This window comes from Bufo bufo, chromosome 3 (assembly GCF_905171765.1).
Source record: "Bufo bufo chromosome 3, aBufBuf1.1, whole genome shotgun sequence".
NCBI lineage: Eukaryota > Metazoa > Chordata > Amphibia > Anura > Bufonidae > Bufo > Bufo bufo.
Window position 1 is genome coordinate 706,733,434 of NC_053391.1, and position 23,414 is coordinate 706,756,847.

At 46.2% G+C, this 23,414-nt stretch overlaps 1 protein-coding gene across 5 annotated transcripts in view; it reads right to left on the bottom strand.

Annotated features, from left to right (window-relative positions):
* The window catches only part of LCMT2 (leucine carboxyl methyltransferase 2), a 104,492-nt gene that overhangs the window by 15,871 nt on the left and 65,207 nt on the right, over positions 1-23,414 (bottom strand). For all 5 annotated transcript variants that reach the window (XM_040426774.1, XM_040426772.1, XM_040426775.1 and 2 more), the window contains 3 exons: positions 21,098-21,287; positions 6,769-6,876; positions 5,043-5,139 (listed from right to left, as the gene is read on the bottom strand). In XM_040426774.1, the coding sequence (XP_040282708.1) occupies positions 5,043-5,139; positions 6,769-6,876; positions 21,098-21,287 (395 nt within the window). The remainder of the gene's footprint in view (positions 1-5,042; positions 5,140-6,768; positions 6,877-21,097; positions 21,288-23,414) is intronic.

Here is a 23,414-nt window from a genome sequence, read left to right on the forward strand (position 1 = left end):
CCTACAGATACAGATGGGGACAGGACAGAGGAGATCCCACCTACAGACACAGATGGTGACAGGAAAGAGAAGATCCCACCTACAGATACAGATGGTGACAGGATGGTGGAGATCCCACCTACAGACACAGATGGTGACAGGACAGAGAAGATCCCACCTACAGATACAGATGAGGACAGGATAGAGAAGATCCCACCTACAGACACAGATGGTGACAGGACAGAGGATATCCCACCTACAGACACAGATGGTGACAGGATAGAGCAGATCCCACCTACAGACTCAGATGGTGACAGGACACAGGAGATCCCACCTACAGACACAGATGGGGACAGGACACAGGAGATCCCACCTACAGACACAGATGGGGACAGGATACAGAATATCCCACCTACAGACACAGATGGGGGGAGAATGGTGGAGATCCCAACTACAGACACAGATGGTGACAGGACACAGGATATCCCAACTACAGACACAGATGGGGGACAGTACAGAGGAGATCCCACCTACAGACACAGATGGTGACAAGACAGAGCAGATCCCACCTACAGACACAGATGGTGACAGGATAGAGAAGATTCCACCTACAGACACAGATGGGGACAGGACAGAGAAGATTCCACCTACAGATACAGATGGGGGCAGGATGGTGGAGATCCCAACTACAGACACAGATGGGGGCAGGATGGTGGAGATCCCACCTACAGACACATATGGGGACAGGATAGAGAAGATCCCACCTACAGACACAGATGGTGACAGGAAAGAGGAGATCCCACCTACAGACACAGATGGGGACAGGATAGAGAAGATCCCACCTACAGACACAGATGGGGACAGGACAGAGGAGATCCCACCTACAGACACAGATGGGGACAGGACAGAGAAGATTCCACCTACAGATACAGATGGGGGCAGGATGGTGGAGATCCCACCTACAGACACAGATGGGGACAGGACAGAGGATATCCCAACTACAGACACAGATGGGGACAGGATAGAGAAGATCCCACCTACAGATACAGATGGGGACAGGATAGAGAAGATTCCACCTACGGACACAGATGGTGACAGGACAGAGAAGATCCCACCTACAGACACAGATGGGGACAGGATAGAGAAGATCCCACCTACAGACACAGATGGTGACAGGAAAGAGGAGATCCCACCTACAGACACAGATGGGGACAGGATAGAGAAGATTCCACCTACAGACACAGATGGGGACAGGACACAGGAGATCCCACCTACAGACACAGATGGGGACAGGATACAGAATATCCCACCTACAGACACAGATGGGGGGAGAATGGTGGAGATCCCACCTACAGATACAGATGGGGACAGGACAGAGAAGATTCCACCGACAGATACAGATGGGGACAGGATAGAGAAGATCCCACCTACAGACACAGATGAGGACAGGATAGAGAAGATCCCACCTACAGACACAGATGGTGACAGGAAAGAGAAGATCCCACCTACAGATACAGATGGTGACAGGATGGTGGAGATCCCACCTACAGACACAGATGGTGACAGGACAGAGAAGATCCCACCTACAGATACAGATGAGGACAGGATAGAGAAGATCCCACCTACAGACACAGATGGTGACAGGACAGAGGATATCCCACCTACAGACACAGATGGTGACAGGATAGAGCAGATCCCACCTACAGACTCAGATGGTGACAGGACACAGGAGATCCCACCTACAGACACAGATGGGGACAGGACACAGGAGATCCCACCTACAGACACAGATGGGGACAGGATACAGAATATCCCACCTACAGACACAGATGGGGGGAGAATGGTGGAGATCCCAACTACAGACACAGATGGTGACAGGACACAGGATATCCCAACTACAGACACAGATGGGGGACAGTACAGAGAAGATCCCACCTACAGACACAGATGGTGACAAGACAGAGCAGATCCCACCTACAGACACAGATGGTGACAGGATAGAGAAGATTCCACCTACAGACACAGATGGGGACAGGACAGAGAAGATTCCACCTACAGATACAGATGGGGGCAGGATGGTGGAGATCCCAACTACAGACACAGATGGGGGCAGGATGGTGGAGATCCCACCTACAGACACAGATGGGGACAGGATAGAGAAGATTCCACCTACAGACACAGATGGGGACAGGATAGAGAAGATCCCACCTACAGACACAGATGGTGACAGGAAAGAGGAGATCCCACCTACAGACACAGATGGGGACAGGATAGAGAAGATCCCACCTACAGACACAGATGGGGACAGGACAGAGGAGATCCCACCTACAGACACAGATGGGGACAGGACAGAGAAGATTCCACCTACAGATACAGATGGGGGCAGGATGGTGGAGATCCCACCTACAGACACAGATGGGGACAGGACAGAGGATATCCCAACTACAGACACAGATGGGGACAGGATAGAGAAGATCCCACCTACAGATACAGATGGGGACAGGATAGAGAAGATTCCACCTACGGACACAGATGGTGACAGGACAGAGAAGATCCCACCTACAGACACAGATGGTGACAGGAAAGAGGAGATCCCACCTACAGACACAGATGGGGACAGGACAGAGAAGATTCCACCGACAGATACAGATGGGGACAGGATAGAGAAGATCCCACCTACAGACACAGATGAGGACAGGATAGAGAAGATCCCACCTACAGACACAGATGGTGACAGGATAGAGAAGATCCCACCTACAGACACAGATGGTGACAGGATAGAGAAGATTCCCCCTACAGATACAGATGGTGACAGGACAGAGAAGATTCCACCTACAGATACAGATGGGGGCAGGATGGTGGAGATCCCACCTACAGACACAGATGGGGGCAGGATGGTGGAGATCCCACCTACAGACACAGATGGGGACAGGATAGAGAAGATCCCACCTACAGACACAGATGGGGACAGGACAGAGAATATTCCACCTACAGATACAGATGGGGGCAGGATGGTGGAGATCCCAACTACAGACACAGATGGTGACAGGATAGAGAAGATCCCACCTACAGACACAGATGGGGGCAGGATGGTGGAGATCCCACCTACAGACACAGATGGGGACAGGATAGAGAAGATCCCACCTACAGACACAGATGGGGACAGGATAGAGAAGATCCCACCTACAGACACAGATGGTGACAGGAAAGAGGAGATTCCACCTACAGACACAGATGGGGACAGGATAGAGAAGATCCCACCTACAGACACAGATGGGGTCAGGACAGAGGAGATCCCACCTACAGACACAGATGGTGACGGGAAAGAGGAGATCCCACCTACAGATACAGATGAGGACAGGATAGAGAAGATCCCACCTACAGACACAGATGGTGACAGGATAGAGAAGATTCCACCTACAGATACAGATGGTGACAGGACAGAGAAGATTCCACCTACAGATACAGATGGGGGCAGGATGGTGGAGATCCCACCTACAGACACAGATGGGGGCAGGATGGTGGAGATCCCACCTACAGACACAGATGAGGACAGGACAGAGGATATCCCAACTACAGACACAGATGGGGACAGGACAGAGAAGATCCCACCTACAGACACAGATGGGGACAGGATAGAGAAGATCCCCCCTACAGACACAGATGGGGACAGGACAGAGAAGATCCCACCTACAGATACAGATGGGGGCAGGATGGTGGAGATCCCACCTAGACACAGATGGGGACAGTACAGAGGAGATCCCACCTACAGATACAGATGGGGACAGGACAGAGAAGATCCCACCTACAGATACAGATGATGGCAGGATGGTGGAGATCCCACCTACAGACACAGATGGGGACAGTACAGAGGAGATCCCACCTACAGATACAGATGGGGGCAGGATGGTGGAGATCCCACCTAGACACAGATGGGGACAGTACAGAGGAGATCCCACCTACAGATACAGATGGGGACAGGACAGAGAAGATTCCACCTACAGATACAGATGGTGACAGGACAGAGAAGATTCCACCTACAGATACAGATGGGGGCAGGATGGTGGAGATCCCACCTAGACACAGATGGGGACAGTACAGAGGAGATCCCACCTACAGATACAGATGGGGACAGGACAGAGAAGATTCCACCTACAGATACAGATGGTGACAGGACAGAGAAGATTCCACCTACAGATACAGATGGGGGCAGGATGGTGGAGATCCCACCTACAGACACAGATGGGGGCAGGATGGTGGAGATCCCACCTACAGACACAGATGAGGACAGGACAGAGGATATCCCAACTACAGACACAGATGGGGACAGGACAGAGAAGATCCCACCTACAGACACAGATGGGGACAGGATAGAGAAGATCCCCCCTACAGACACAGATGGGGACAGGACAGAGAAGATCCCACCTACAGATACAGATGGGGGCAGGATGGTGGAGATCCCACCTAGACACAGATGGGGACAGTACAGAGGAGATCCCACCTACAGATACAGATGGGGACAGGACAGAGAAGATCCCACCTACAGATACAGATGGTGGCAGGATGGTGGAGATCCCACCTACAGACACAGATGGGGACAGGACAGAGAAGATCCCACCTACAGATACAGATGGGGGCAGGATGGTGGAGATCCCACCTAGACACAGATGGGGACAGTACAGAGGAGATCCCACCTACAGATACAGATGGGGACAGGACAGAGAAGATTCCACCTACAGATACAGATGGGGGCAGGATGGTGGAGATCCCACCTACAGACACAGATGGGGACAGGACAGAGGATATCCCAACTACAGACACAGATGGGGACAGGACAGAGAAGATCCCAACTACAGACACAGATGAGGACAGGATAGAGAAGATCCCACCTACAGACACAGATGGGGACAGGACAGAGAAGATCCCACCTACAGACACAAATGGGGACAGGATAGAGAAGATCCCACCTACAGACACAGATGGGGACAGGACAGAGAAGATCCCACCTACAGACACAAATGGGGGCAGGATGGTGGAGATCTCACCTCTTGATATATAGGTACCTGCAATTTCAGCGACAGGCCGCAGGGCTGGAATGTCCGCCAGGTCCCCTTGTGATGCCACAAGGATGAAGTAATGAGAACATTTGAGATGAAGCTCCTACAAGAAGTATTCATGTGTCAACAAAAAATCTCTAACTTGCTATTGACACAATATCCTACAGTTTGCTGATGGGTGGGAGTCTGGGGCCCCCCACAGAACAGAGAGACTGCACCTGGGTGTGTGGGGTAGAGCGCTCCTTTAGGCGCTCTATCAGGCACGGTGCACTTAATCTGGTATTAGGATCACAGTTTCGCACTTTGTTCTCATGATGAATGTAAGTTCCAGCGGTAGGTCGGCGCCGATCCCCATGAATGTACAGGCGCTCACTGGCCACAGGCACCACTTTATATTACTCCATGTATTAACAACTTCTCCTACTCAAGTGACACAACACAACTCCACCACATAGGACTGTGTCCACATCGGTGAGGCGTCCAGTCAGACCTCCCATTGCAGATCCAATCGCATCTGCAGGGCTTTTTCTTTAACTAAAAACCCCAATACCGTAGTACAGGGATCAGCAACCTCTGGCTGTTCTGAAACTACAACTCCCAGAACGTGTGCATGCTGGGAGTTGGAGTTTCACAACATCTGGAGTGCTGAAGGTTGTCGATCCCTGCCCTAGCAGAACACTACTGACCCCTCACGGCGGGGGCTCCTGGCTTCATGCACACTCATTACACATTGTCCACCCGATCCCTCAGGGAATGGCTAAGGAAAGTGCTGGGGCAGGACAGGGGTAGCAGCACCAGCGATTAGGGTCCTGTCTACAATGGGGGTACACTCGTGCATCAAGACGTATTAGACTAGGGAGGTCTCACAGAACATCTCCTGTCATCCCCCAACGTGAAGGGGATTCTGGGGAATGGTTTTAATCACAGGGTGCAATAACAACTGATCTTCCCGCACCGACCCACGGTCCCTCCACATCCTGGACTCACAGCTAATGGCTTGGAATATGTGCTCAGCCAATCAATGGAACGACGTGGTGTGGATCAGGTAGTGGCACACATGGACACGGTCACATGGAGAAGCCGCCACAATAAGAAACTTTCCATCTCCATTAAAGGGGATGTCTCACTTCAGCAAATGGCATTGATCATGTAAAGAAAGTCAATACAAGCCACTCACTAATGTATTGTGATTGTCCTTATGGAATCCTTTGCTGTCTGGATTCATTTTTCCATCACATTATGCATTGCTCGTTTCCATGGTTACGACCAGCCTTCAAACCAGCAGTGGTGGTCATGCTTGCACACTTTTGGCTGCGACCGTGGATGCGCACATAGGCTGGTGCTTTTTCCTACAGTGTTCAAACACGACCACCACTGCTGGATTACAGGGTGGTTGTAACCTTGGAAACAAGCAGTGTATAATGTGATGGAAAAAGGAATCCAGCCCGCAAAGGAGGCAACATGGAGAATCACAAGACATTAGGAAGTGCATTGTATTAACTTTCTCTACATAATAAATGACACTTGCTGAAGTGAGAGGACCCCTTTAAGTACAGACAAATCCCACAGAATAAACTCATGACCTCAGAAGCCCCCAAAATCTGGTGGAGGTAATAGTATCCCAGAAGCCGATCCCTCAACCAGATCGCTGCAGACGTCACCGGGCAATTCCAAATGTCGTGAAAACTGCTCTGGAGCCGCAGTCCAGAACATCACGATACGAGGAACTCACCTCAAACTCATCAAACGGCTCCAAAGACTCAATGCGCAACTTTTCTGACTCGGAGACACAAGATGCGGAGAACTGATTCATATCCAAGACCCGACATCTCTGCCAGCCCTGGGGGAAGACAAGACCGGTACACAGTGAGGAAGAGGACCACTCTATCTGCAGGTGGGATCTCCACAGGCAGTAGATCATCTACCGGACCACCATATAAGCTCCCACCAGTATACTATCGGCCCCCAGACACCAACCACTATGGTTCTCCTCCCGCTGTCAATGACCACAGGAGCCAGGCAGCCTCAGACCTAATCTACACATTCAATACTAAGAAGTACTGAAGGAACTGAGTGAAGGAACTGAGTGAGAGTACTGAGAGGAGGAACTGAGTGAGAGTACTGAGAGGAGGAACTGAGTGAAGAAACTGAGTGAGAGTACTTAGAGGAGGAACTGAGTGAAGGAACTGAGTGAGAGTACTGAGAGAAGGAACTGAGTGAGAGTACTGAGAAAAGGAACTGAGTGAAGGAACTGAGTGAGAGTACTGAGAGGAGGAACTGAGTGAAGGAACGGAGTGAGAGTACTGAGAGGAGGAACTGAGTGAAGGAACTGAGTGAGAGTACTGAGAGAAGGAACTGAGTGAAGGAACTGAGTGAGAGAACTGAGAGGAGGAACTGAGTGAAGGAACTGAGTGAGAGAACTGAGTGAGAGTACTGAGAGGAGGAACTGAGTGAAGGAACTGAGTGAAGGAACTGAATGAGAGAACTGAGTGAAGGAAATGAGTGAGAGAACTGAGTGAAGGAACTGAATGAGAGAACTGAGAGAAGGAACTGAATGAGAGTACGGAGAGAAGGAACTGAGTGAAGGAACGGAGAGAAGGAACTGAGTGAAGGAACTGAGTGAGAGTACTAAGAGGAGGAACTGAGTGAAGGAAATGAGTGAGAGTACTGAGAGAAGGAACTGAGTGAGAGAACTGAGTGAAGGAACTGAGTGAGAGTACTGAGAGGAGGAACTGAGTGAAGGAACGGAGTGAGAGTACTGAGAGGAGGAACTGAGTGAAGGAACTGAGTGAGAGTACTGAGAGAAGGAACTGAGTGAAGGAACTGAGTGAGAGAACTGAGAGGAGGAACTGAGTGAAGGAACTGAGTGAGAGAACTGAGTGAGAGTACTGAGAGGAGGAACTGAGTGAAGGAACTGAGTGAAGGAACTGAATGAGAGAACTGAGTGTAGGAAATGAGTGAGAGAACTGAGTGAAGGAACTGAATGAGAGAACTGAGAGAAGGAACTGAATGAGAGTACGGAGAGAAGGAACTGAGTGAAGGAACGGAGAGAAGGAACTGAGTGAAGGAACTGAGTGAGAGTACTAAGAGGAGGAACTGAGTGAAGGAAATGAGTGAGAGTACTGAGAGAAGGAACTGAGTGAGAGAACTGAGTGAAGGAACTGAATGAGAGAACTGAGAGAAGGAACTGAATGAGAGTACTGAGAGAAGGAACTGAATGAGAGTACTGAGAGAAGGAACTGAATGAGAGAACTGAGTGAAGGAACTGAGTGAGAGTACTAAGAGGAGGAACTGAGTGAAGGAACTGAGTGAGAGAACTGAGTGAAGGAAATGAGTGAGAGAACTGAGTGAAGGAACTGAATGAGAGAACTGAGAGAAGGAACTGAATGAGAGTACGGAGAGAAGGAACTGAGAGAAGGAACGGAGAGAAGGAACTGAGTGAAGGAACTGAGTGAGAGTACTAAGAGGAGGAACTGAGTGAAGGAAATGAGTGAGAGTACTGAGAGAAGGAACTGAATGAGAGAACTGAGAGAAGGAACTGAATGAGAGTACTGAGAGAAGGAACTGAATAAGAGAACTGAGTGAAGGAACTGAGTGAGAGTACTAAGAGGAGGAACTGAGTGAAGGAACTGAGTGAGAGAACTGAGTGAGAGAACTGCCTGAAGGAACTGAGTGAGAGTACTGATAGAAGGAACTGAGTGAAGGAAATGAGTGAGAGTACTGAGCGGAGGAACTGAGTGAAGCAACTGAGTGAGAGTACTGAGAGAAGGAACTGAGTGAGAGAACTGCCTGAAGGAACTGAGTGAGAGAACTGAGAGAAGGAACTGAGTGAAGGTACTGAGAGAAGGAACTGAGTGAGAGTACTGAGAGGAGGAACTGAGTGAAGGAACTGAGTGAGAGAACTGAGAGAAGGAACTGAGTGAAGGAACTGAGTGAGAGAACTGAGAGAAGGAACTGAGTGAAGGAACTGAGTGAGAGAACTGAGAGAAGGAACTGAGTGAAGGAACTGAGTGAGAGAACTGAGAGAAGGAACTGAGTGAGAGAACTGAGAGAAGGAACTGAGTGAAGGAACTGAGTGAGAGTACTGAGAGGAGGAACTGAGTGAGAGTACTGAGAGGAGGAACTGAGTAAGAGTACTGAGAGAAGGAACTGAGTGAGAGAACTGAGAGAAGGAACTGAGTGAGAGAACTGAGAGGAGGAACTGAGTGAAGGAACTGAGTGAAAGAACTGAGAGAAGGAACTGAGTGAAGGAACTGAGTGAGAGAACTGAGAGAAGGAACTGAGTGAGAGAACTGCCTGAAGGAACTGAGTGAGAGAACTGAGAGAAGGAACTGAGTGAAGGTACTGAGAGAAGGAACTGAGTGAGAGTACTGAGAGGAGGAACTGAGTGAAGGAACTGAGTGAGAGAACTGAGAGAAGGAACTGAGTGAAGGAACTGAGTGAGAGTACTGAGAGGAGGAACTGAGTGAGAGTACTGAGAGGAGGAACTGAGTAAGAGTACTGAGAGAAGGAACTGAGTGAGAGAACTGAGAGAAGGAACTGAGTGAGAGAACTGAGAGGAGGAACTGAGTGAAGGAACTGAGTGAAAGAACTGAGAGAAGGAACTGAGTGAAGGAACTGAGTGAGAGAACTGAGAGAAGGAACTGAGTGAGAGAACTGCCTGAAGGAACTGAGTGAGAGAACTGAGAGAAGGAACTGAGTGAAGGAAATGAGTGAGAGTACTGAGAGAAGGAACTGAGTGAGAGAACTGAGTGAAGGAACTGAATGAGAGAACTGAGAGAAGGAACTGAATGAGAGTACTGAGAGAAGGAACTGAATGAGAGTACTGAGAGAAGGAACTGAGTGAAGGAACTGAGTGAGAGTACTAAGAGGAGGAACTGAGTGAAGGAACTGAGTGAGAGAACTGAGTGAGAGAACTGCCTGAAGGAACTGAGTGAGAGTACTGATAGAAGGAACTGAGTGAGAGTACTGAGCGGAGGAACTGAGTGAAGGAACTGAGTGAGAGTACTGAGAGAAGGAACTGAGTGAGAGAACTGCCTGAAGGAACTGAGTGAGAGAACTGAGAGAAGGAACTGAGTGAAGGAACTGAGAGGAGGAACTGAGTGAGAGTACTGAGAGAAGGAACTGAGTGAGAGAACTGCCTGAAGGAACTGAGTGAGAGTACTGAGAGAAGGAACTGAGTGAAGGAACTGAGTGAGAGTACTGAGAGGAGGAACTGAGTGAAGGAACTGAGTGAGAGAACTGCCTGAAGGAACTGATGCCACCAGATGTAAGGCGGCTATCCTATAAGTCAATGTTCAGCTCTTTAAATAAGACTTGAGCCCCGAAACAGTTGTCTGCAGATGAGACACTGGCTTATTAAATATACAAGTCATGTCTCAAGGCCTATATAAAGAGCTGAACATTGACTTATAGGATAGCCGCCTTACATCTGGTGGCATCAGAGGCGGAGCTTGTTAAGAGCTCATTTGCATCCCTTCCTCCCAGAATTCCAGGAGCATGAATGGCCTATAAGTCTCCTCATGTCGATTAAGGAGCTCTCTTCCTAAGGAGAGATAGTGCACGCCAAGAACTGAGTGAGAGAACTGAGTGAGAGAACTGAGTGAAGGAAACGAGTGAGAGAACTGAGTGAAGGAAACGAGTGAGAGAACTGAGTGAAGGAACTGAGTGAGAGAACTGAGTGAAGGAACTGACTGAAGGAAACGAGTGAGAGAACTGAGTGAAGGAAACGAGTGAGAGAACTGACTGAAAGAACTGAGTGAGAGAACTGAGTGAGAGAACTGAATGAGAGAACTGAGTGAGAGAACTGAGTGAGAGAACTGAATGAGAGAACTGGCTGAAAGAACTGAGTGAGAGAACTGAATGAGAGAACTGGCTGAAAGAACTGAGTGAGAGAACTGAGAGAAGGAACTAAGTGAAGGAACTGACTGAAGGAACTGACTGAAGGAAACGAGTGAGAGAACTGAGTGAAGGAAACGAGTGAGAGAACTGAGTGAAGGAAACGAGCGAGAGAACTGACTGAAAGAACTGAGTGAGAGAACTGAGTGAGAGAACTGAATGAGAGAACTGAATGAGAGAACTGGCTGAAAGAACTGAGTGAGAGAACTGAGAGAAGGAACTAAGTGAAGGAACTGAGTGAGGAACTGACTGAAGGAACTGAGTGAGGAACTGACTGAAGGAACTGAGTGAGAGAACTGACTGAAGGAACTGAGTGAGAGAACTGACTGAAGGAACTGAGTGAGAGAACTGACTGAAGGAACTGAATGAGAGAACTGACTGAAGGAACTGAATGAGAGAACTGAGTGAAGGAAACGAGTGAGAGAACTGACTGAAGGAACTGAATGAGAGAACTGAGTGAAGGAAACGAGTGAGAGAACTGACTGAAAGAACTGAGTGAAGGAAATGAGTGAGAGAACTGACTGAAGGAACTGAGTAAGAGAACTGAGTGAGAGAACTGAGTGAGAGAACTGCTTGAAGGAACTGAATGAGAGAACTACGTGAAGGAACTGAGTGAGAGAACTGCGTGATGGAACTGAGTGAGAGAACTGACTAAAGGAACTGAGTAAGAGAACTGAATGAAGGAAATGAGTGAGAGAACTGAGTGAAGGAACTGAATGAGAGAACTGGCTGAAAGAACTGAGTGAGAGAACTGAGAGAAGGAACTAAGTGAAGGAACTGAGTGAGGAACTGACTGAAGGAACTGAGTGAGAGAACTGACTGAAGGAACTGAATGAGAGAACTGACTGAAGGAACTGAATGAGAGAACTGACTGAAGGAACTGAATGAGAGAACTGACTGAAGGAACTGAGTGAGAGAACTGACTGAAGGAACTGAGTGAGAGAACTGACTGAAGGAACTGAGTGAGAGAACTGACTGAAGGAACTGAGTGAGAGAACTGACTGAAGGAACTGAATGAGAGAACTGAGTGAAGGAAACGAGTGAGAGAACTGACTGAAGGAACTGAATGAGAGAACTGAGTGAAGGAAACGAGTGAGAGAACTGACTGAAGGAATTGAATGAGAGAACTGACTGAAAGAACTGAGTGAGAGAACTGAGTGAGAGAACTGAGTGAGAGAACTGAGTGAGAGAACTGAGTGAAGGAACTGAATGAGAGAACTGAGTGAAGGAACTGAGTGAAGGAAATGAGTGAGAGAACTGACTGAAGGAACTGAGTAAGAGAACTGAGTGAGAGAACTGAGTGAGAGAACTGAGTGAGAGAACTGAGTGAGAGAACTGCGTGAAGGAACTGAATGAGAGAACTGCGTGAAGGAACTGAGTGAGAGAACTGCGTGAAGGAACTGAGTGAGAGAACTGACTAAAGGAACTGAGTAAGAGAACTGAATGAAGGAACTGAGTGAGAGAACTGAATGAAGGAACTGAGTGAGAGAACTGAGTGAAGGAACTGAATGAGAGAACTGGCTGAAAGAACTGAGTGAGAGAACTGAGAGAAGGAACTAAGTGAAGGAACTGAGTGAGAGAACTGACTGAAGGAACTGAGTAAGAGAACTGAATGAAGGAACTGAATGAGAGAACTGACTGAAGGAACTGAATGAGAGAACTGACTGAAGGAACTGAATGAGAGAACTGACTGAAGGAACTGAATGAGAGAACTGACTGAAGGTACTGAGTGAGAGAACTGACTGAAGGAACTGAGTGAGAGAACTGACTGAAGGAACTGAGTGAGAGAACTGACTGAAGGAACTGAATGAGAGAACTGAGTGTAGGAAACGAGTGAGAGAACTGACTGAAGGAACTGAATGAGAGAACTGAGTGAAGGAAACGAGTGAGAGAACTGACTGAAGGAATTGAATTAGAGAACTGACTGAAAGAACTTAGTGAAGGAAATGAGTCAGAGAACTGAGTGAGAGAACTGAGTGAGAGAACTGAGTGAAGGAACTGAATGAGAGAACTGCGTGAAGGAACTGAATGAGAGAACTGACTGAAGGAACTGAATGAGAGTACTGAGTGAGAGAACTGAGAGAAGGAAATGAGTGAGAGAACTAACTGAAAGAACTGAGTGAAGGAAATGAGTGAGAAAACTGAGTGAAGGAACTGAATGAGAGAACTGAGTGAAGTAAATGAGTGAGAGAACTGAGTGAAGGAATTGAGTGAGAGAACTGAGTGAAGGAAATGAGTGAGAGAACTGAGTGAAGGAAATGAGTGAGAGAACTGAGTGAAGGAACTGAATGAGAGAACTGAGTGAAGTAAATGAGTGAGAGAACTGAGTGAAGGAAATGAGTGAGAGAACTGAGTGAAGGAAATGAGTGAGAGAACTGAGTGAAGGAAATGAGTGAAGGAACTGAATGAGAGAACTGACTGAAGGAACTGAGTGAGAGAACTGACTGAAGGAACTGAATGAGAGAACTGAGTGAAGGAACTGAGTGAGAACTGACTGAAGGAACTGAGTGAGAGAACTGACTGAAGGAAATGAGTGAGAGAACTGACTGAAAGAACTGAGTGAGAGAACTGAGTGAAGAAACTGAGTGAGAGAACTGACTGAAAGAACTGAGTGAGAGAACTGAGTGAAGGAACTGAGTGAGAGAACTGAGTGAAGGAAATGAGTGAGAGAACTGACTGAAAGAACTGAGTGAGAGAACTGAGTGAAGAAACTGAGTGAGAGAACTGAGAGAGAGAACTGAGAGAGAGAACTGAGAGAGAGAACTGAGAGAGAGAACTGAGTGAGAGAACTGAGTGAGAGAACTGACTGAAAGAACTGAATGAAGAAACTGAGAGAGAGAACTGAGTGAAGAAACAGAGAGAGAACTGAGTGAAGAAACTGAGTGAGAGAACTGAGTGAGAGAACTGAGTGAGAGAACTGAGTGAGAGAACTGAGTGAGAGAACTGAGTGAGAGAACTGCGTGAAGGAACTGAATGAGAGAACTGCGTGAAGGAACTGAGTGAGAGAACTGCGTGAATGAACTGAGTAAGAGAACTGAATGAAGGAACTGAGTGAGAGAACTGAGTGAAGGAACTGAATGAGAGAACTGGCTGAAAGGACTGAGTGAGAGAACTGAGAGAAGGAACTAAGTGAAGGAACTGACTGAAGGAACTGAGTGAGAGAACTGACTGAAGGAACTGAATGAGAGAACTGACTGAAGGAACTGAATGAGAGAACTGACTGAAGGAACTGAGTGAGAGAACTGACTGAAGGAACTGAGTGAGAGAACTGACTGAAGGAACTGAGTGAGAGAACTGACTGAAGGAACTGAATGAGAGAACTGAGTGTAGGAAACGAGTGAGAGAACTGACTGAAGGAACTGAATGAGAGAACTGAGTGAAGGAAACGAGTGAGAGAACTGACTGAAGGAATTGAATTAGAGAACTGACTGAAAGAACTGAGTGAAGGAAATGAGTGAGAGAACTGAGTGAGAGAACTGAGTGAAGGAACTGAATGAGAGAACTGCGTGAAGGAACTGAATGAGAGAACTGACTGAAGGAACTAAATGAGAGTACTGAGTGAGAGAACTGAGAGAAGGAAATGAGTGAGAGAACTAACTGAAAGAACTGAGTGAAGGAAATGAGTGAGAAAACTGAGTGAAGGAACTGAATGAGAGAACTGAGTGAAGTAAATGAGTGAGAGAACTGAGTGAAGGAAATGAGTGAGAGAACTGAGTGAAGGAAATGAGTGAGAGAACTGAGTGAAGGAAATGAGTGAAGGAACTGAATGAGAGAACTGACTGAAGGAACTGAATGAGAGAACTGAGTGAAGGAACTGAGTGAGAACTGAGTGAAGGAACTGAGTGAGAGAACTGAGTGAAGGAAATGAGTGAGAGAACTGACTGAAAGAACTGAGAGAGAGAACTGAGAGAGAGAACTGAGAGAGAGAACTGAGAGAGAGAACTGAGAGAGAGAGAACTGAGTGAGAGAACTGAGTGAGAGAACTGACTGAAAGAACTGAATGAAGAAACTGAGAGAGAGAACTGAGTGAAGAAACTGAGAGAGAGAACTGAGTGAAGAAACTGAGTGAGAGAACTGAGTGAGAGAACTGAGTGAGAGAACTGCGTGAAGGAACTGAATGAGAGAACTGCGTGAAGGAACTGAGTGAGAGAACTGCGTGAAGGAACTGAGTGAGAGAACTGAATGAAGGAACTGAGTGAGAGAACTGAGTGAAGGAACTGAATGAGAGAACTGGCTGAAAGAACTGAGTGAGAGAACTGAGAGAAGGAACTAAGTGAAGGAACTGACTGAAGGAACTGAGTGAGAGAACTGACTGAAGGAACTGAATGAGAGAACTGACTGAAGGAACTGAATGAGAGAACTGACTGAAGGAACTGAGTGAGAGAACTGACTGAAGGAACTGAATGAGAGAACTGACTGAAGGAACTGAGTGAGAGAACTGACTGAAGGAACTGAGTGAGAGAACTGACTGAAGGAACTGAGTGAGAGAACTGACTGAAGGAACTGAATGAGAGAACTGAGTGTAGGAAACGAGTGAGAGAACTGACTGAAGGAACTGAATGAGAGAACTGAGTGTAGGAAACGAGTGAGAGAACTGACTGAAGGAACTGAATGAGAGAACTGAGTGAAGGAAACGAGTGAGAGAACTGACTGAAGGAATTGAATTAGAGAACTGACTGAAAGAACTGAGTGAAGGAAATGAGTGAGAGAACTGAGTGAGAGAACTGAGTGAGAGAACTGAGTGAGAGAACTGAGTGAGAGAACTGAGTGAGAGAACTGACTGAAGGAACTGAATGAGAGAACTGAGTGTAGGAAACGAGTGAGAGAACTGACTGAAGGAACTGAATGAGAGAACTGAGTGAAGGAAACGAGTGAGAGAACTGACTGAAGGAATTGAATTAGAGAACTGACTGAAAGAACTGAGTGAAGGAAATGAGTGAGAGAACTGAGTGAGAGAACTGAGTGAGAGAACTGAGTGAAGTAAATGAGTGAGAGAACTGAGTGAAGGAAATGAGTGAGAGAACTGAGTGAAGGAAATGAGTGAGAGAACTGAGTGAAGGAAATGAGTGAAGGAACTGAATGAGAGAACTGACTGAAGGAACTGAATGAGAGAACTGAGTGAAGGAACTGAGTGAGAACTGAGTGAAGGAACTGAGTGAGAGAACTGAGTGAAGGAAATGAGTGAGAGAACTGACTGAAAGAACTGAGAGAGAGAACTGAGAGAGAGAACTGAGAGAGAGAACTGAGTGAGAGAACTGAGTGAGAGAACTGAGTGAGAGAACTGAGTGAGAGAACTGACTGAAAGAACTGAATGAAGAAACTGAGAGAGAGAACTGAGTGAAGAAACTGAGAGAGAGAACTGAGTGAAGAAACTGAGTGAGAGAACTGAGTGAGAGAACTGAGTGAGAGAACTGCGTGAAGGAACTGAATGAGAGAACTGCGTGAAGGAACTGAGTGAGAGAACTGCGTGAAGGAACTGAGTGAGAGAACTGAATGAAGGAACTGAGTGAGAGAACTGAGTGAAGGAACTGAATGAGAGAACTGGCTGAAAGAACTGAGTGAGAGAACTGAGAGAAGGAACTAAGTGAAGGAACTGACTGAAGGAACTGAGTGAGAGAACTGACTGAAGGAACTGAATGAGAGAACTGACTGAAGGAACTGAATGAGAGAACTGACTGAAGTAACTGAGTGAGAGAACTGACTGAAGGAACTGAATGAGAGAACTGACTGAAGGAACTGAGTGAGAGAACTGACTGAAGGAACTGAGTGAGAGAACTGACTGAAGGAACTGAGTGAGAGAACTGACTGAAGGAACTGAATGAGAGAACTGAGTGTAGGAAACGAGTGAGAGAACTGACTGAAGGAACTGAATGAGAGAACTGAGTGTAGGAAACGAGTGAGAGAACTGACTGAAGGAACTGAATGAGAGAACTGAGTGTAGGAAACGAGTGAGAGAACTGACTGAAGGAACTGAATGAGAGAACTGAGTGAAGGAAACGAGTGAGAGAACTGACTGAAGGAATTGAATTAGAGAACTGACTGAAAGAACTGAGTGAAGGAAATGAGTGAGAGAACTGAGTGAGAGAACTGAGTGAGAGAACTGAGTGAGAGAACTGAGTGAGAGAACTGAGTGAAGGAACTGAATGAGAGAACTGCGTGAAGGAACTGAATGAGAGAACTGACTGAAGGAACTGAATGAGAGTACTGAGTGAGAGAACTGAGAGAAGGAAATTAGTGAGAGAACTAACTGAAAGAACTGAGTGAAGGAAATGAGTGAGAAAACTGAGTGAAGGAACTGAATGAGAGAACTGAGTGAAGTAAATGAGTGAGAGAACTGAGTGAAGGAAATGAGTGAGAGAACTGAGTGAAGGAAATGAGTGAGAGAACTGAGTGAAGGAAATGAGTGAGAGAACTGAGTGAAGGAAATGAGTGAGAGAACTGAGTGAAGGAAATGAGTGAAGGAACTGAATGAGAGAACTGACTGAAAGAACTGAATGAGAGAACTGAGTGAAGGAACTGAATGAGAGAACTGAGTGAAGGAACTGAGTGAGAACTGACTGAAGGAACTGAGTGAGAGAACTGACTGAAGGAACTGAATGAGAGAACTGAGTGAAGGAACTGAGTGAGAACTGACTGAAGGAACTGAGTGAGAGAACTGACTGAAGGAAATGAGTGAGAGAACTGACTGAAAGAACTGAGTGAGAGAACTGAGTGAAGAAACTGAGTGAGAGAACTGACTGAAAGAACTGAGTGAGAGAACTGACTGAAAGAACTGAGTGAGAGAACTGAGTGAAGGAACTGAGTGAGAACTGACTGAAGGAACTGAGTGAGAGAACTGAGTGAAGGAAATGAGTGAGAGAACTGACTGAAAGAACTGAGTGAGAGAACTGAGAGAGAGAACTGAGAGAGAGAACTGAGAGAGAGAACTGAGAGAGAGAACTGAGAGAGAGAACTGAGTGAGAGAACTGACTGAAAGAACTGAATGAAGAAACTGAGAGAGAGAACTGAGTGAAGAAACTGAGAGAGAGAACTGAGTGAAGAAACTGAGAGAGAGAACTGAGTGAGAGAACTGAGAGAAGTAAGTGAAGGAACCGACTGAAGGAACCCAGTGCTGTGGATTTATGTATAGATGGTACTGTGATGCTTCGCGATCTCAACAATACCGATTACCGAAGAAATCGCGAATGCATCCTGTTTTAAAATTACAGAATCACAAGAGCCCTCTCATTCACACAAAGAGTTAAAACTTTCTCAACCGTGAAGTTAATTCACCTCCAGCTATAGTTTACAGAGCAGAGGTCAATTAGCAAGTCCTTGCCAAAAATTCTTCCTGACCCCCTGCCAGGTTATACATCCATCAATCTGATATTGTCCTGACAAAACCCCATAAAAGTGCCCTCTCTCTAGTCTGAGCGGCCCCAGCACAGCAGGGGTCCTAACACCCTAAACCTGGTCAGAGACTTCAGAAGAGAATGACAGATCCTTATCACACCGCCGGTTGGTACAAGAAGGAAGATGAAAGTCACCTCCAATCCATAGATTTCATATTTTTCCCATATTTTTTCTTCATATGTCATGGGTTAGGAAAATACAAAATGAACAATCTCTTCAGAGGTTGTTGAGGTTATTCTAACCCACCTTCCAGGAAATCCGCAAGCCAATCGGAGATTCCCGCTCTGAGATATGACGGTTCTCAGGCACACGGTATTGTCTTCCAGTCATATTTGGTATCAGATTATTCGTAAAGATGATTATAAATATGAATTCTATTTCTTGATTTGACCTACGGGTACGGAGAAACTGGCAAAGCAGGGATTCTGACAGATTTTCTCCCTCTCAGGGCAAGAACTGCCCCTCTCCCAATTACCCAAGGCTGGACTTGTACGTGTCACAGCCACTACCAGCTCCAGGTCCGGGTCCTTCATCTACCATCTGACGTCGACTAACATCACGACCGCCCGCTGGACACGGGCACCCGCCATCTTGGATTATTCCTTACAAAGACTTTACCTTTTACTGGACTCTACCGCGGTAATTCTGAACTTACAGACATTCTGTCCCCTTTCACCTCTTACTTATTTCCATCCATCCAATCTGTTCGGCCGGCCGGTATATTTATCTGTCAGTTATAATGTAGATTTCTGTGTGTAGTTTTTATAATAAAACTAATGATTTCATCGTTCCAGTTCTGCCCTTGTCCCCTGATTATCTGGTCTATGCTGAGAGCTCTGTCCTCGGAGGAGACATACTACCGCATTGTCTGATTTCTATACATTGCTGATTGGTTAGCTAGGTTGCAAATAACCGCTCCTTCCCTTTAGGATTAGCTAGCCGGGGGGGGGTCTCTACCCCCCGATTCAATACGAAGAGGGGTGGCAGCAAATTAATCAGATTTCCAGCACAAAATCGATAATTTTATTTTAACCGATTGTACATACAATCACGATTGTATCATGTATGTGCACACCAACCAATCTTAAAAGTTTACTGTGCTCACAGCAGGGTGGATAAAAATCTATGATTTAAAGGAAAAAAAATGATTTTTTTTATTTAAATCAGATATTTTTTTTTATATAAAATGCTTTTTGAGGAAAATATATTACCATCCAAAGGTTATTACATCATAAAAGGAAGATTATTTTTTCAATTATGTAGAATAAGGCTGTATATGTGTAATTCCATGAATCCATTCACAATGTCCGGCTCCTCTAGAGGTTTCTGTAAGATTATTGGGCAGTTTCTCTGCCTACAAGATATTATCACAGATGCTTGGTTTACTTTTGCAGTTCTCAAAACTGAATTTGACTCAGCAGAGATCACAGGCCTCTTCTTCACAGCAAAACTGTTATAACATGAACAGAGTTGAGAAAAAGACCTTAACCCTAACTTCTACAAACCTATGAAGGCAGAATCAACCTAATCAAACTAATAGGAAAAGTTGTTATTCTAAAAACCTTCAGCTACTTGCATATTACAAGTTATACCAGCGAGAATCAGTCTTTATGTAGAAAACTAAGACTTACTGACTAGTGATTTAAATCAAATCCACCCTGGCTCACAGTGGATTCCAATGGATGAGACCTGGATGGCAACTGTGCCATAGTACAACGGTATTGGCGGGTGGTTGTCACAAGTACTGCCTCCCTGACTATGGTGTAGACACAGATAGTACTGCCACCTTGTCTATGAACTTGGTATAGATAGTACTGCCTCCCTGACTATGGTGTAGACACAGATAGTACTGCCTCCCTGACTATGATGTAGACACAGACAGTACGGCCCCCATGACTATGATGTAGACACAGATAGTACTGCCACCCTGTCTATGATGTAGACACAGATAGTACTGCCTCCCTGTCTATGATGTAGACACAGATAGTACTGACTCCTTGTCTATGATGTAGACACAGATAGTACTGCCTCCTTGTCTATGATGTAGACACAGATAGTACTGCCTCCCTATGATGTAGACACAGACAGTACTGCCCCCATGACTATGATGTAGACACAGATAGTACTGCCTCCCTGTCTATGATGTACACACAGATAGTACTGCCTCCCTGTCTATGATGTAGACACAGATAGTACTGCCACCCTGTCTATGATGTAGACACAGATAGTACTGCCACCCTGTCTATAAATGATGTAGGTAGAAGATAGCACTGCCTACCTGTCTATGATGTAGGTAGCAGATAGCACTGCCTACCTGTCTATGATGTAGGTAGCAGATAGTACTGCCTACCTGTCTATGATGTAGGTAGCAGATAGTATTGCCTCTCTGTAAATGATGTAGGTACAGATTGTACTGCATCCCCATAAATTATGTAGGTAGTGATAGTACTGCCTCCCTGTCATCCAAATTTTGAGGTTTCATACAGATAAAAACCTCAGCTTTCAATCTCACTTTTATACCCCTCCCACATGCCAAAGATTAGAGCTAGGTGCTGGAAATTTCATAATCTGCAGATATTACTGACACCTTCTATTTCCTTGATTTCCATAACTTCACTCTTGGCGTTGTAATTTCATGTTGACGCGTGTATATTGACAGAACCACATCCTACAGGAGCTGCACATATCAGTACATGCATGTCCAACAATCTAACTTACTGGGATCACAATCCAAAAAGGGTTTCAAACTTACAAACAAGGAGGCTCCTTACCTTCTGAAGAAACCTCTGCTCTTGGTCCCAGAGCTGCGGGTAAACACTCACAGAGCGCAGAGGAGAATTCAGAGAATCAAAGTGATCGACCATAACCCGACCAAAAGCATCATCCGGGAAGAACTGCTCATAGACAACAAAGCGAGACTGGAGGAAGCGCTGTCCTGCCCAGCCAATCACATCTCCAGATCTACAGGGAAAGAACAGAAGGGTAATGGTGAAATCACAGCAAGACGAGAAGAAAAACTGGTGAAATTTCATCTGCTACATGATAGAAGGAGGAGTGATCTACATGAGGATAGAAGGAACAGCGACTACTACATGATGACAGAAGGGGGAAAGAGCAACCACAACATGAGAATAGGAGGAGGAGGAGTGACTACTGCATGAGGATAGCAGGAGGAGTGACCACTACATGAAGATAGAAGAAGGAGAGACTACTACATGAGGATAGAAGAAGGAGAGACTACTACATGAGGATAGAAGGAGGAGAGACTACTACATGAGGATAGAAGGAGGAGAGACTACTACATGAGGATAGAAGGAGGAGTGACTACTACATGAGGATAGAAGGAGGAGAGACTACTACATGAGGATAGAAGGAGGAGAGACTACTACATGAGGATAAAAGAAGGAGAGACTACTGCATGAGGATAGAAGGAGGAGTGACTACTACATGAGGATAGAAGGAGGAGAGACTACTACATGAGGATAGAAGAAGGAGAGACTACTGCATGAGGATAGAAGGAGGAGTGACTACTGCATGAGGATAGCAGGAGGAGAGATTACTACATGAGGATAGAAGGAGGAGAGACTACTACATGAGGATAAAAGAAGGAGAGACTACTGCATGAGGATAGAAGGAGGAGTGACTACTACATGAGGATAGAAGGAGGAGAGACTACTACATGAGGATAGAAGAAGGAGAGACTACTGCATGAGGATAGAAGGAGGAGAGATTACTACATGAGGATAGAAGGAGGAGAGACTACTACATGATGACAGAAGGGGGAAAGAGCAACCACAACATGAGAATAGGAGGAGGAGGAGTGACTACTGCATGAGGATAGCAGGAGGAGTGACCACTACATGAAGATAGAAGAAGGAGAGACTACTACATGAGGATAGAAGAAGGAGAGACTACTACATGAGGATAGAAGGAGGAGAGACTACTACATGAGGATAGAAGGAGGAGTGACTACTGCATGAGGATAGCAGGAGGAGAGACTACTACATGAGGATAGAAGGAGGAGAGACTACTACATGAGGATAGAAGGAGGAGAGACTACTACATGAGGATAGAAGAAGGAGAGACTACTGCATGAGGATAGAAGGAGGAGAGACTACTACATGAGGATAGAAGGAGGAGTGACTACTACATGAGGATAGAAGGAGGAGGGATTACTACATGAGGATAGAAGGAGGAGTGACTACTACATGAGGAAAGAAGGAGGAGTGATTACTACATGAGGATAGAAGGAGAAGTGACTACTATATGAGAATAGGAGGAGAGACTACTACATGAGGATAGAAGGAGGAGAGACTACTACATGAGAATAGGAGGAGGAAAGACTACTACATGAGGATAGAAGGAGGAGAGACTACTACATGAGAATAGAAGGAGGAGTGACTACTACATGAGGATAGAAGGAGACGTGACTACTACATGAGGATAGAAGGAGGAGAGACTACTACATGAGGATAGAAGGAGGAGAGACTAATACATGAGGATAGAAGGAGGAGAGACTACTACATGAGGATAGAAGAAGGAGAGACTACTGCATGAGGATAGAAGGAGGAGAGACTACTACATGAGGATAGAAGGAGGAGAGACTACTACATGATGACAGAAGGGGGAAAGAGCAACCACAACATGAGAATAGGAGGAGGAGGAGTGACTACTGCATGAGGATAGCAGGAGGAGTGACCACTACATGAAGATAGAAGAAGGAGAGACTACTACATGAGGATAGAAGAAGGAGAGACTACTACATGAGGATAGAAGGAGGAGAGACTACTACATGAGGATAGAAGGAGGAGTGACTACTGCATGAGGATAGCAGGAGGAGAGACTACTACATGAGGATAGAAGGAGGAGAGACTACTACATGAGGATAGAAGAAGGAGAGACTACTGCATGAGGATAGAAGGAGGAGAGACTACTACATGAGGATAGAAGGAGGAGTGACTACTACATGAGGATAAAAGGAGGAGGGATTACTACATGAGGATAGAAGGAGGAGTGACTACTACATGAGGATAGAAGGAGGAGTGATTACTACATGAGGATAGAAGGAGAAGTGACTACTATATGAGA